At 39.9% G+C, this 13,527-nt stretch overlaps 1 protein-coding gene across 1 annotated transcript; it reads right to left on the bottom strand.

The window, feature by feature from the left end:
• Nucleotides 1-4,986: 4,986 nt before the first annotated feature.
• On the bottom strand, nt 4,987-13,305 carry cbx6b (chromobox homolog 6b). Its single transcript, XM_046041795.1, has 5 exons — nt 12,571-13,305; nt 8,667-8,949; nt 7,976-8,217; nt 5,817-5,996; nt 4,987-5,217 (listed from the first exon to the last, which is right to left on the bottom strand). Exons 1-5 carry the CDS (start codon nt 13,282-13,284, stop codon nt 4,987-4,989), a joined length of 1,650 nt encoding a protein of 549 aa, XP_045897751.1. The 5' UTR covers nt 13,285-13,305.
• Between the last annotated feature and the right edge of the window lie 222 nt (nt 13,306-13,527).

Genomic DNA, 13,527 nt, shown 5'->3' with positions numbered 1-13,527 from the left:
AACATATCTGTAAAAATAACAGTTTCATTTGCGGCAACCTTGAAGAGTCAGCGCCTCGTGCTGTGTATGCATCTCTATTATTTTTGTCAGTATGTGTTGAGGATGTCTCAATTAAATTCATTTTTATTTATATAGCGCCAAATCATAACAGAAGTTAGCTCAGGGCACTTTTCATTTACATCAGAGCTAGACCGTACTCTTCATCCTTGGCTGAAGAAATGGTTGAGAAATGCGACAGGAGGAGTGCAGGGACTGAGTAATGTGGGGGAGGAGGAAGACGTGGGGGTCTGAAGTGGAAATGTCACTGAGAGGAGGAGAGCGGGAGTGAGAAGATGAGAGGAGGGTGAGAATGGAGGATGACAGAGAGGTGGAGAGAATGAAGGCAGAGTGAGAATTGAATGGGTCTATTTTAATATATACAGTGACATGGTAATTACATAGTAATGGGATACAGGGATAGATGCAGTAAAATAAACAACTGTACAATTTGATAGCTTTCACCTTAGGGTTTTCCATAAACAGTTCATTCACCTAGATCATACAATTATCTTGTGTAATTAGATACAGTATATTATAAATAAAATATATCTCTGTGAACTTGTAGACCAATTAACTGACGCACAAACCATTTGTGTACTTGCTGGTTGCAACTCAATGTAACTATGCAGTTTAGCATCTTGTTCATGTCACATTTGCTTCTCAGTAAATCATGTATTCATTACCGTAACTTTATTCAGTGAACCATGTGTTGCCATCAAGAGAAACAAAGGGTTAAAGAACTGTATAAGATAACAATATAGGACAAATTATTTAAAATTAAAGCATTCAAATAAAACATTTGTAACTTTATCTAGGGAAAAGGCTATGCTTATTATTTTAATGTATGCCCCTCAGAAGGATAATCGTCAGTGTGGTAATTAGCTAATCAGAGCTTTCCTATTTCATAAAAAAAACAACTAGAGAATGTATGCAATAAGTCACATGCAATGGACCACCTAAGATCTCTATTATCCAGGGCCATAGCTGCGCTATGTAATAAGTACTAGCCATCACAGCACAGTAGGGTGGCCTAAATCTGCCTATGATGTAGGACATGAATTTAAATTTTGAATTTAAAGGAATAGTTCAACATTTTGGGAAATCCTCCATATTATTTTCTTGACATTATTTCAATGGGAAGACTGATACCACTCTCATATTTGCTCCTTTAAATATAAGACATTGGCTATAGCAGTTGGGTAGCTTAGCATTATCTAGACCGGAAATCGAGAGAAAACGCTAGCATGGCTCTGTCCAAAATTTAAAAGACCATGAAAGCTGCAGAAACAATCGTGATGTGATAACTGTAATCACTTCTGAGCTATTACCCCTATGTACAGTGCTTTATATACCTAGTTTTTTACTGAACATAACAGCTTGAAACAGCAAAAAGTTAAACTACTTATTACTGAAATAAAAACAGATCAGTGCTGAACATCGGGCTGCAGGTGATGTGGCTAGGACGTACAACAAACTACACAATGAGTGACTACACATCTTTGAAGTGAACTGATCAAATCAGAGAAGTGATTTGTAAATTCCACCTATAACAACCACAAATACCTCTATAGATGATGAAGCCACTTCTCCCGGCCTAGAAATAGCCCCCCCTTAAAATGATCTCAGTTTTTCTACAGATTTAACAAACAAGATACAACATGTTAAGTAATGGCTGTTAGAGCTGCTGGTAGGCAGATTTTGTTACCTTTGGACAGAACGAGGTTAACTGTTTCTTCCTGTTTCCAGACTTTATAGTAAGCTAAGCTAACTGCCTGCTCGCTGTAGCGTTATATTTAGTGGACAGATATGGAAGTGGTATCAATCTTAAGAAGTGAAAAAGCATTTTTCTCAAAATGCCAAACTATTTGTTTAAAATCAGTTTCAATCTATTTCTCAAATGCATGGTAAAAAAAAAAAAAACATTTGTAAGCCTCCCCAAAATCGCCGGTCTGTTTCTTTGGATTTGTTTATGTTTTTGTATATAAAAGCATCAGAGTGCATATAAAATGTATCTGTCTTGACAGACCTAAACAATAAATATACTCTTTAGTGGATACAGAAAACTGTCATATCTTCTGTGCGAATTTCATATCTCTTCTGTCCACTTAAGACTGAATGTGATGTCCTGAACCTTAATATGCCTCTAAAGCATGTGCTACAGAACTAAAGCCATTTTTTCACGTCTAGATGAGTATCTGAGACACAGCAGCTGACCTTGGCTATTAAATCCTCAGTTTACTCTTAACTTACATCTATACCCGCTGCACCCGAGGGAGAAGGCTCCAGGCGTCTCTCCTTGAACTCTCTTCTTTAATTTGCTTGGAAGGAGAACGAAGAGAACACTAGGGGAAGAAATACTGTCTTTTCTGTCATTGAAGAAAAAAGTATTTTTCTTGTGGAGTCTGAAAAGCACAGTAGGAGGGTTTGCTCTCACAGCAGGTTCTCTTACTGCTCCACTTAAATTACAAGGATGTGTGTATATTTGTGGATGTCCTTGACAGAATCTTGTCTTTTAATTCACTCCACTTTTTCCTAAGCTAATAGTGTATTAGATATCAACAAAATGGCATTCTTTACATCGGAAAATTAGGACTTTAATAAAGATTTGACCTTTGTACACAGCACATGTGCAGCAACAATACAACACCATACAAGACATGGACATACGGTATTTATCCAAACAACAACATGAAATAGACAGTTACCAATGCATACAGTGGAAAAAAAACAGAATTCATATGTAAAGACAAACATTGCCAATAGAGTTAAAAAGCTTTCAATTCCAATTACTGTAAACAGAATAATGCCACATCACTATCAAAAAGCTCAAAAGAAAAAGCTCTGACATGAGTCGAACAGACATCAGGCATAATATTGACAATAACGCTGCAGATTGAGAGGCATCTTCAAAGACACTGTGAGGCACAGCAAGATGATTTTGACCAGATCGAGCATCAGACACAGAAGTCCTCTGCTGCTGTTTTCAAATGTTTTATCAAACCTCTGAGATCTTAAAAAATCACCAGGGAATTCACAGAAACACTGATGCTTAATTAGTTCAAAATAGCTTGCAGTGTGAATTTTCCATCAGGATAATAAATTTGATGATTATTTTTTTTTTCACATGGGCACAGACACCCTGATAGGCACTTTCCACCAAGGATTATTTTTATTCTAGGGAGAGCCAGTGTTTTAGAACTTCTGAAATGAACAATCTGCATTTAACATCATGTCTCGCACAACAGTTGAGAATAGTCATCAAAATGGCTTTGGAGTACAAACATGGTCAGAGATGGATTTCCAGAAAGATACTGGATGCACCAAGGCAAACATATAGTACAAATCATGCATGGAATGTAGGAAGGTTGGAAGAGTTGGAGGTTGCAGGTTGTTCATTTGTCAAACCACGTTACTGAGTGGTTGCATGTACACAATTGCAAAGAGGGAACAGTCTATATCTAAGAATGTTAAAATTACTGTGAGTGCAAAACTGAAAACCAAACCCCCAAAACATTCTGCCAGAAGTGCTGATTTCCTTACATTTGTTCAGTAACATCTTTAGCAAATAAAAGAGACCATCTGGCCTTTATAGACAAACACAAGACAGCCATGGATGCAGGAGACACTGTTCTCCTATGTGAAAGTGCAGTGGCAAGACATTACAGGTATATGAATACATCATGCAGAGGTGAAAACAATGTAGCATCACTCCTTAAAAGTGCCTGATCTATCTATTTTTTGCCCTTCCTCCCTCTTTGCATTCTCTTTCATCATCTACTCCTTGCTGCCATCTAGCCTACTACTTAATATTCCCACCACTTCCCCCAACATTTTTCATCACCTTACATTGACTCCAGACTCTAAAGCTGTCGCAGCCCTTAATTAACTTCACTCCGACCCTACTGCTCTCACGGAGGGATTTCAGCTGGCTTGACACAACTTCTGGCAGCCATAGTGGAGGTCAACTCTTTGAGTTTTTCACAACCAGGATTAACAGGATAAATAGACAGTGGTGATTTCTGCAAAGTTTTAGCTGTTAAATGGCATCATCTCCAGTAATCTGATCAGTTTAAAGGAAAAGTTCAACATTTTGGGAAATACATGTATTCACTTTCTTGCGGAGAGTTTGATCAGAATTTTGATATCACTCACATGTACGTTTGAAGCTACCACCAGCTGCCGGCTAACTTAGCTTAGCATAAAGACTGGTAATGGGCTAAAAGATAGCCTGGCTCTGTCCAAAGGTAACAAATTTTCGCCTCCAAAGCTCGCTTATAAACACGTCTTGTTTGGATTTTGTTACCGTTGAACAGAGCCAGGCTAGCCATTGCCCCCTGTTTTTAATTTTATGCTAAGCTTGATTACTATAACCGACTGCTGAGAAGAGTGGTATTCCATCTTACTCTCTTCAAGAAAGCAATGTTTAAGCAACATGTTAGATAATGGCAGTTTGTTAGCTAGCTAATCATATTAATTCACCTTTGCTCACAAATTAATAGTTAGGAGAGGGTTCAATTGTTTGCTAGTATACTTATGTTAAAATTAACATTTTTAGTTTTCAATAATTAGACCGCTAGCTGGTTTGCCAACACAGAAAGTATGAGCTGTAAAATTTGATCTATATACATACTACAGCTAAATTTATGAAGAATCTCATCTTGTGTTGCACAGTTCACCAGTGGACCTCGATGATAACATCGGCTGTGGTTGCTAGAAGTTTGCTGAAGTAACTGCAAAGCCTCTATCCAGGTCATATGAATAAATACCATTCGTTTTCCATTTCCTACATACTTGTTAGTCCATGCCGCATAGAGTTGTTTAGAAAATCCTGTAGCACTGCTACAGGATCCTGGGCAGAGAAAATTCTACTTTCTTGAATGCGCTACAACTTTACCCCTCCCTCCACCCTTCTTCACTTCTACTTTCCTCAAAGCCTTCCCCCATCGGTCATTGAGAACTCCTGTTGTGTTTACTACAAGGCTCCCCCGGGTCCTTGGTTGCTCCACCATAAACCTCGACTCCGTTCTCGCTCCAGGGAGCCACACTGCCCTGGGTTACTCTGCCACAGCGTGCCAAGTTTGCCACCTGGCTGGAAGACAGGACCCGGTCCCAAAGACCCACCTGGGACAACTCTCCAACCAGGGCTTGGGATGAGTCAAAACCTCCACCCAGGGAATCCTGGAGATCGAGAAGAGTGAAGATGGATTACAGGAAGGAAGCTTGAAAGGAGCCGGGTGATTAAAGTCAAAAACACTTTGGTTTATAGACACGCTCAGTTTCAGCTGTTTTCCTGCCTTGGGCAAGACTGTGGACTTGCTTTAGGGGAGATGAAGGAGAAGTGATAGAAAGTGACCAGTATGCATGCAGGACTACGGAATGAAGAAGCCATATGGGAGGGCTTTTTTGGTTGTGGATGAGAGTCCCCTAGCCGACTACCCTTGTTGCTTATGACCATGCACACACACACACCATATCCACCCAACACACCACTTCAACAATTTGCCTAGCAGTATACTCTAAACCTAATCAAACTTAGATTTACTGTGTGTACTTTCACAAAGACTTTCAAAGTGTTCCATTTTACTTACAACTCAGGGGGAACTGATTAGAGCCGTAGTTGCAGTGGGTTAACTATTTGCTTACAGCGCTGTAGTCAGCAGTAGCCTGAAGGGCATACAAAATTAGGTTTCTCCTGGGGTAACCTGCCTGCCTTACCTGCTGCTCATCAGTTAAAACTTAATTAATTCAGCCTTTCATTCCCTCAATTGTGCATTCACCTGCTCCTGCCCCAGTATGAGCACTCCCCCGGGTCTGATGTGATGTCCCGCTGCCAGTGTGTGACCCTCGCCCCTCAGCTTTCCCCCCTGGTAGGCCTGCCAGGCTCCTCCCTTCTGGCTCCAGCTCACACAGATGTGCTGCCAGCTGCCTCTGGAGAGATTTAGAGGCAACTGCGCCACCTAGGAATGGGAGAGCAAAAGGGCAGTTCAAATGAAGTACATGATTGTATTCTGATATTTCTACATGTCTCGCATTCACAAGTCTTCAGGCTTGACAGTATTTCTTCAATCCCAGAGACATTCTGCTACCTCCAAGGACATGGAGTGTTTCCTCTGGGTATCTATTACCATAATGACTTTGTTGAATTATATCTGAAGCCACTGCGCTACCCCACCCTGCAATGCAGCCAAGGTGGTACATTAAAACACATGAATGGGGCTATTTAGCCTGTCTCCTATTGGCTCTTTCATATGATGTGTTCTACATATTTGTATGCTAATACAGGTCACTATAGCTTCTGTAATAGACAGGAATAAATTCCAATCAAGACTATATTGCTTTTGATATACAGTACAACTGGTAGAATTTCAAAAAGTGGATTAGCCTTATCGAAAGCAGTGAACTCTTCTAGGGTGATTAATTAATTATCAGTAAACAAAGATATGTACACTGGTTGCTGTGCCTTTATAGGGAATTTATAAAGAGTTAGCCATCAGTGTTTGAAAACCTTTGTATCCTATCCTTTATGCTTTTTTATTAAACCTTCCCAAGCGTGTACATGTGCTGAGACGGCATCAGACAATAAGCTTAACTCTTCCACTGCACCGTTAAAGTAATATTTATATCATCTTGATGTTTAACTAATCCATGCTTGTTAACATGGTAACGTTACATTGATTGCATTTATCTGACAGCTTTTCAATAACTATTTGTGTTTCTTTCACCAAAGAGGCTCAGCAATTTCGACATAGCTAAATTTATTGTATGATAATGAAAATGCTTGGTGAGCTAGACGGAATATTATAAATTAGATTCTTGCCACACTTTAGTACAACACTTAGACCGCAGTAAGCAACGCTACTGTACCGAAAGGGTATTCCACTGTAGTGATGTGCTGCACCGTTATGTTGCGCTATTGTATTACATGAGGTCATACACAGCAAAACATCAAATAATAACGATAATAAAAATAAAATACAGATAAAAACACAACATTATCAATACTATTTAAACACTTGCATTGTATGAGCTAGTATATATCTGAGGGATTTGGAATATTAATAGGAATGCAAATGGCATTGTAATCATAGCAGTGGCGCAAAAAGAGAATCATTAAAGTGCAGAAATGGGGAGGAGGGGGCAGATGGGAGGAATTACCTTGCAGGCTAAAATGAACATTTTGACATAATACCAGTTCCAGGGTTCGCTGGTGAAGTAATGTGATAAGCGATACAACTGTAGGCTAGTATTTTGCAACGGATAACGTTAGCAACTGGTTGGCGTTAACGTTATCTAATTTGAGCCAACTAAAACACAAAATTTCACATGTTTTGCAGTAATGTTATTTTACTTGTCCAATGGGTTGGTTTTTATGTGCAAAACAAAGTAGAGGTCTCTCCATGACATAAACACCTTTCTAATATTTACCATGTTTTTGCCCGACATCGATCGGATTCTCGTTTGGCCTGACAGACTTAAACACACATTTTTGTTGGTGTTTGTGTTGTGCTGTGAGGCAGTTTTTGGCGTTATCTGCAGTGTTGTCGCTGTGTGTGTCCTATTCACATAGGATGCTGCATAGTGGCTGTTTCAAGTGACTGAGAAAGTTATTAAATAAAATTTTTATGTGAGATTACAACCTATTCACAATACACAATAAAAAATTAATAATTCATAATAAAACAAATAATAAAAAACCCCCAGAAAAGTTAAGAAAACCTTTGAACGCTTTAGTACACACACAAACATAAATTCACTGTAACAGATTCCTAAATTACACAACCATATTCACACATTTGTATATTGAAATGCATATGTGAAGGGACTCATATACTGACATATATTTTGAAATGCATGCAAAGTCAATTTTTATATTTTTACCTTACAATAATTGACATATTGAGTAATGAGCAGATATTGAGCAGATACAGCTTGATACCTTGTCATTGATGAGCATCTCAGTGGGGCTATGCAGGCCTTGCAGCAGCACCAGTTCGTTGGGCTGCTCAGGAACAGCATAAGAAAGAGGTGTCCCGATTCCTCCTTCTGCCGGCCGCAGCCACAGGCAGATGGTGAAGGCCCGCAGCATTGGGATGGAGTGTTTCACAACAGCGTACATGTAGTTTGTACGAGTTGGGAAGGACAATCTGTAGCCCTCTGGGAAAGAATGCCCTGAGATACCTGGGAAAGCAGAAAGAGAGCATGAATTTGGAAATAAAAAGGGATAGAGAAGGCAAGGAGAAATCAATGAAGGATCAAATAGATTTCCTGCTTTTCTCATTTACTGTATCTGCACTTTCTGTTTTTTATTAAAGCAGGGCAGGAATTTCATAGTCTTTCTGATGTCTTTTTGCCTTTTACATAAGTTAAACATAATTTATTCATCATAAAGAAACCCCATGGCATAATCTGATTAAGAGTAGGCTTGTATATAAATGAAACATCTGAGGTAACTTGCCAGATTATTTCTCATCATTAGTGACTTGAGACATCGTGCAAGTGATTAATCACATTTACTTACAATTTCTCTCAACATTTTGTATACCTCTTTATTATATTTTAATCTACACATTAAAAAACACCCACAAGTACACACATTTTTCTGTTTTTTCCCCTCTGTTGATACCAACCTTCCTCCAGTCCTGAGAGTCGGTGGTGTAGTTTATTGATGCCCCGGTCGATTTCCTGTCTGTTTTTCTCTGTTTCCAGCCTCAGGGCTTTTCTCTCTTTGTCCAGCAGCTCCACCTTCCTCTCCAGCTCCCCCTCCAAGTCCTCCATCCTCGAGGCCTTGTCAGCACCAGCTCTGTGCCCAGGATTAGTCAACCTTTCTGGGCCGCCAGACATCCCGCCTTCCTCTGGCACTCCTGAGGTGTTGCTGTCCGTCTGGTTGTGAGGAAATGGGCCAATGTCTGACTGCAGAGGAGGGAGGCAGTGGATAAAGTAGTTCACAGTGTGGGTTTTACAGTCTAGGTACTCTTGCTGTTGTTCAGGTAATATAATGTTTTTACTACTTCATGAAAATGCACATCCCAGCTGTAGCAGTGATTCTCAACATTCTGTTGGTTGCGTGCCTATGTAAGGAAAAGTTATTACGCCTAATTAATAATTGATTTTGCTGAAAATTACATCGCGTCTGGGGATAGGGGCTGAGTAAATAAGGTTTCAATATGCTGGAGTTATTGTAATGTTTCATCTTTAAAAAGCAGTTGTTGTGACATAGAATTTCAGAGAGAAACTAACAAAACAAAGTGTCAACCACATAAAGTTTTGTTTATGAACAGATCTTCATTAAGCTAAGCCATCTTATGTCTTCAGGGTTTTTTTTAATTAAGTACAACACAACAAATAATTGCAAGTCAGAAAAGGCTGCCTAGAGAATGAACCATTTTAGTCAACAACAAATTGCTAGGGCCCCGCTGCTTAATGGTTCACTGAAATAAACACCAGAACCACAAGGGAAGAAATGTGGGAAATACAGACTCTGCAAGATTCCTGAAACCTGCCTGGTCCAATATATCCACCAAGCACATTATTTAACAGTATGCAGTAGAAATACAAAGACACCATGGGGGAATATATATAGAAGTTACACACAGATACAGTACTTTGAACACAACATAAAGCGATACAGTGTGAAGTTTGCTGACCTATATTGTATACAATGATACAGATGAACTAAGGATCTAGGGGAAGGTAATTATTTCCTAGAAAGACAACTACTGTGTAAAAATGTGACAATCTGAAATGATAACACATGTAGAATAGGACTGATGTTAATGTTAACTGTGGTTAAAAAAAGATCTTACCGAAATATAGATTTCAAGATTCTGAAATGGTTCTGGTGTTATTATATTATATTTTTGACCCAAAAAAGTTGCATGATGGATTAATAATTAATTTCCAATATAATCCTCAGTTCATCACTCTACAAACACTTTTATCTAGGGACATATATAGGCTAGTGACATTTTGTGGTAGAATCAACAACAAAATTGTCAACCAGCCTTTTCTCAGTTTTGTAAATATCAGAATTTTGTTAATATGTCATTATCGTCAAGCACAATCATATTTACTGTAACAGTTGATGTCTATTAGAACTGAATCCAAAATTACAGGTATGCAAGTTTCTCTGGACTAACACTAAAAAAAATGTGCTTAAATCATGCGTATGCTAATGGGGAGTCTTGGCATCGTAGGTGATTTATCCTCTTTGACAGTTCTGTTATTGAGCCTGGGGTTACGCTCCAGGACAGGTATTTACATGTGCAGATGCCAAACATTTCTAGAGAAAACAAAATTGTGCTATGCTCTAAAATGTAGACCCATACAAAATAAATCTATAGTGGCAGATGTGGTGAAGATATAACCATGAAGTCAACATTTGTCCATAGACCACAGACCATAAAATTTGGTACAACTATTTTTTGTTCCCCACAGGATGAATTGCAGTAACTTTGTCGATGTCTTTACTTTTCATGCAGCACCACCGTCTGATCAAAAATGTTATTTGTTCAATGTGGGTTTTTGACTCAATACCTGCTTAACCGTAATACATTCCCATCAGCCTCAGTCAAGTTGTCAAGTAATGTTAATAAGCAAACATTAGCATGCTAACACACTTAACTAAGATGGAGAACACGGTCAACATTACCGGCTAAACTGTTGAACGTCAGCATGTTAGCACTATCACTGTGAGCCTGTTAGCATTCTGAAGTAACCATTGAGCTCAAACCACCACTTTGCCTAAGTACAGCAATGGAATTCACACTGATGTTGCAGGAAAAAAACATAATTGCTCAAACTGCTATCAGAGGCTATGGTACCAAGCGCACTTGTAGGGATGCTAGAAATGGAAAACCATTGAAGTTCCTGCACATTCACATTATTTGCAACCACATCACCTTGTTTGCCTCACACGTCTGACCAGATATGGTTGATTTAGTGATGCTATTGTGCGGTTGAATGCTAATGGGTGATTGTTAATTTTGCTAATTTTGAATTTAGTTAGGCTTCTGACATGTAAAGGTGGTGTGGCATTATAGGTTTTCTGGTTGTAGAGAGATACGTGGATATCCAGCCAGTGTCATTAAGAGTGTGTGCATGATGCATGATCAGAAAAACACTTGCATCAGCAGATCACACGCAAGAAGAGAGATGGGGAGGTAAGCCATTTAACGCCGTTATTTGACCTGCATATTATTCCCAGATGAGTACTGTTCTTGTATATATTTACCAGTACACAGGATCTGATGTAAACACCACACTGTACTGAAGTAGGCCAAATACCACCAGTACAGACATGTGATGGTAAAAGCTGTAGCATGGGCTAAAGTATTATGTTTTAGGTTTGACTTCATATCACCCTGTAACATCGATTCAGATCTTATTCTGTTAAAGAAAAATGTGAGTCTGAATTCCCCATTTCCTGAAAAGTGTCAAACATGGAGATTATTCTGTTTATTTGCATTATGGAGGTTTTCATCTTACAGTGTCAATATGGAAAAGAGACAAATGGTGCATAATCCACAAGGAAAATGACCCAATACAGACATGTCCTACATAAACTCACACCGAGTGAGGAGTACTACACTGCAGAGAGGCACGTTTGTCTGCGCTTTCAACAAATATAGGCAACTCATAAATTATGTATGGTATTTCTTCAGCCAAAATGAGGTTATACATCATTGGATTCTGGTCGGATAAGGGCATGTATCATGTTCTGGTATACTTCTCTCTTCCATCAGCACCCCCACCCCCATCTTCATCCTCGTCTCCCTTCCCCCTGTTTCTCTCTGTTCCCCTGCCTCACTTTTCATCTATGTTCTTCTTTTAATTTCAAATCTCAATCTGTTTTCTTGGCATGATGAATTAGCAACATTGCCAAAGCAATCAGTTCATGTATTATTAAAGGCATTAATAGAAGACAAAGTTACGATTATACAAAATAAATAATACTTGATGTTATTGTAGCATCAGCATAATTTTCAGATTGAATCATATGATCCATTTTATTGATTATAGTGTTAGTTTGCACAGAAAAAAGAATAGAGTCTTAACTTGTTCCTTTCCCTTACATTACACTGTTATTAGGCTATTTTAATAGGTTCACTTGATGTTTACAAAAAATCTGGCTGCCAATATCCAATATCACACATAAGACCCTTTGGATAACTCACTTGTTCTCATTCAAAATTCAACAAGCACTCTTTCATAAACCACGCATGCATTCCCACAAATCCTAAAAGGGACAATAGAGTGAATATAGCCAAATATAGCCATGGATGTCAACTCTTATAATAGGTTAATGATACAAAATGTAGCTTGAGTTATAGTAGGCTACATTAATATTCAAAGCTGTTATCAGACCATGAAACACCATTCTCGGTTAATTATTATAATTTTATAATAGAGAGATCCTCCTTCAAAATCCCATCATGGGGCCAAAGACTGATCCTTGGGATTCAAATTGTTTTAGTCGCATGATGAAGATTATTTATGTGTGATGAGGTGATTTTTTTTTCACACTTTACCTACCTCCAGTTTCTCTATGCGGTCTTTGAGCTGAGTGATAGCCTGCTCCAGTTCATCCACAGCCCTGACGGTGAGCAAGTGGGCACTCTCGGGCGTCGATGCCGGGCTGTCCCGCACCATGATCCGCTCCAGGTGAGTCTCCTCCGCTGTGCTTTTGCCCCCCAACAGCCCCGCAGCACCTCCGCGTCTGTCTGCGCGGCTGCTGCTGCCGTCCATCCCCTTTTCACACTCCGACAACTTCCCAGTCAGCTCTCTGATGGTCCGTTGGTCTGTTAATATCTGGTCCTTTTGCTGCAGAACGGTCTGCCGGAGCTCTTCCGCGGTGGTGCGGAGGTAGCCCCAATCTTCACCCGCGTACAGCGACGGGTCATCCGCTTGTTGCTGAAAGTTTTTCGGGTTGCACTCCCCGGCGGGGATCGGCGTGCAGATGAGTCGACTGACCGTTGGGTCATGCCCGGTCAGTCCAGTGACCCCGTCCAGCCCGCCTAGCCCGATGTTGAAGGTTGGTGCTTCTGAGTCGGGCGTTTCAGAACCATGGAGAGCGCCCAAAGATCCCACCCTGGCTACGGAGCTCCCCGCGCCGGGGCTCTGCGCCGCCGCGTCCGGATAAAGCGAGTGGTTGTCGGTTGCTGGTTGCTGTTGTGTCGCGGCAGCCCTGGAGGATCCGGTGTGGACTGCTGCGATGATGCAGATAACCGCTCCGATGAAGGCCACCATCCCGGCGGCTAAGATAATGACAATGAACTTCAGGGTGGCGGCAGGGGCGAGCAATTATTAGAAATATCTAATAATAACACTCTGAGTCTGTAAGAAACTAAAAGCTCCAAAACAACAAAAGTGTCAAATTATTTTCTTGTAGGCCTATGTAAAAGGGAAAAAAATCCCCTCTTCACTTTCCTCCTTTTCTACAAGAACAAGCAATTAGAAAATGAGAATTCCGCACCGTAATTGAGTAATCAT

Source organism: Micropterus dolomieu, linkage group LG02 (genome assembly GCF_021292245.1).
Source record: "Micropterus dolomieu isolate WLL.071019.BEF.003 ecotype Adirondacks linkage group LG02, ASM2129224v1, whole genome shotgun sequence".
NCBI classification, from domain to species: domain Eukaryota; kingdom Metazoa; phylum Chordata; class Actinopteri; order Centrarchiformes; family Centrarchidae; genus Micropterus; species Micropterus dolomieu.
Note: the sequence above shows the minus strand (reverse complement) of the source record. Positions and strands in the feature narration are given on the sequence as shown.

Bases quoted from the DNA above. Each gene is read 5' to 3' on its own strand.
- cbx6b (XM_046041795.1), bottom strand. From the start codon at position 13,284: ATGGTGGCCTTCATCGGAGCGGTTATCTGCATCATCGCAGCAGTCCAC. The intron at 8,218-8,666 runs GTTGGTATCAAC...CTGCTTTCCCAG, and splicing joins ACTCTCAGGACTGGAGGAAG to GTATCTCAGGGCATTCTTTC. The intron at 5,997-7,975 runs GTATCAAGCTGT...TCCCATTCCTAG, and splicing joins AGATGCTCATCAATGACAAG to GTGGCGCAGTTGCCTCTAAA.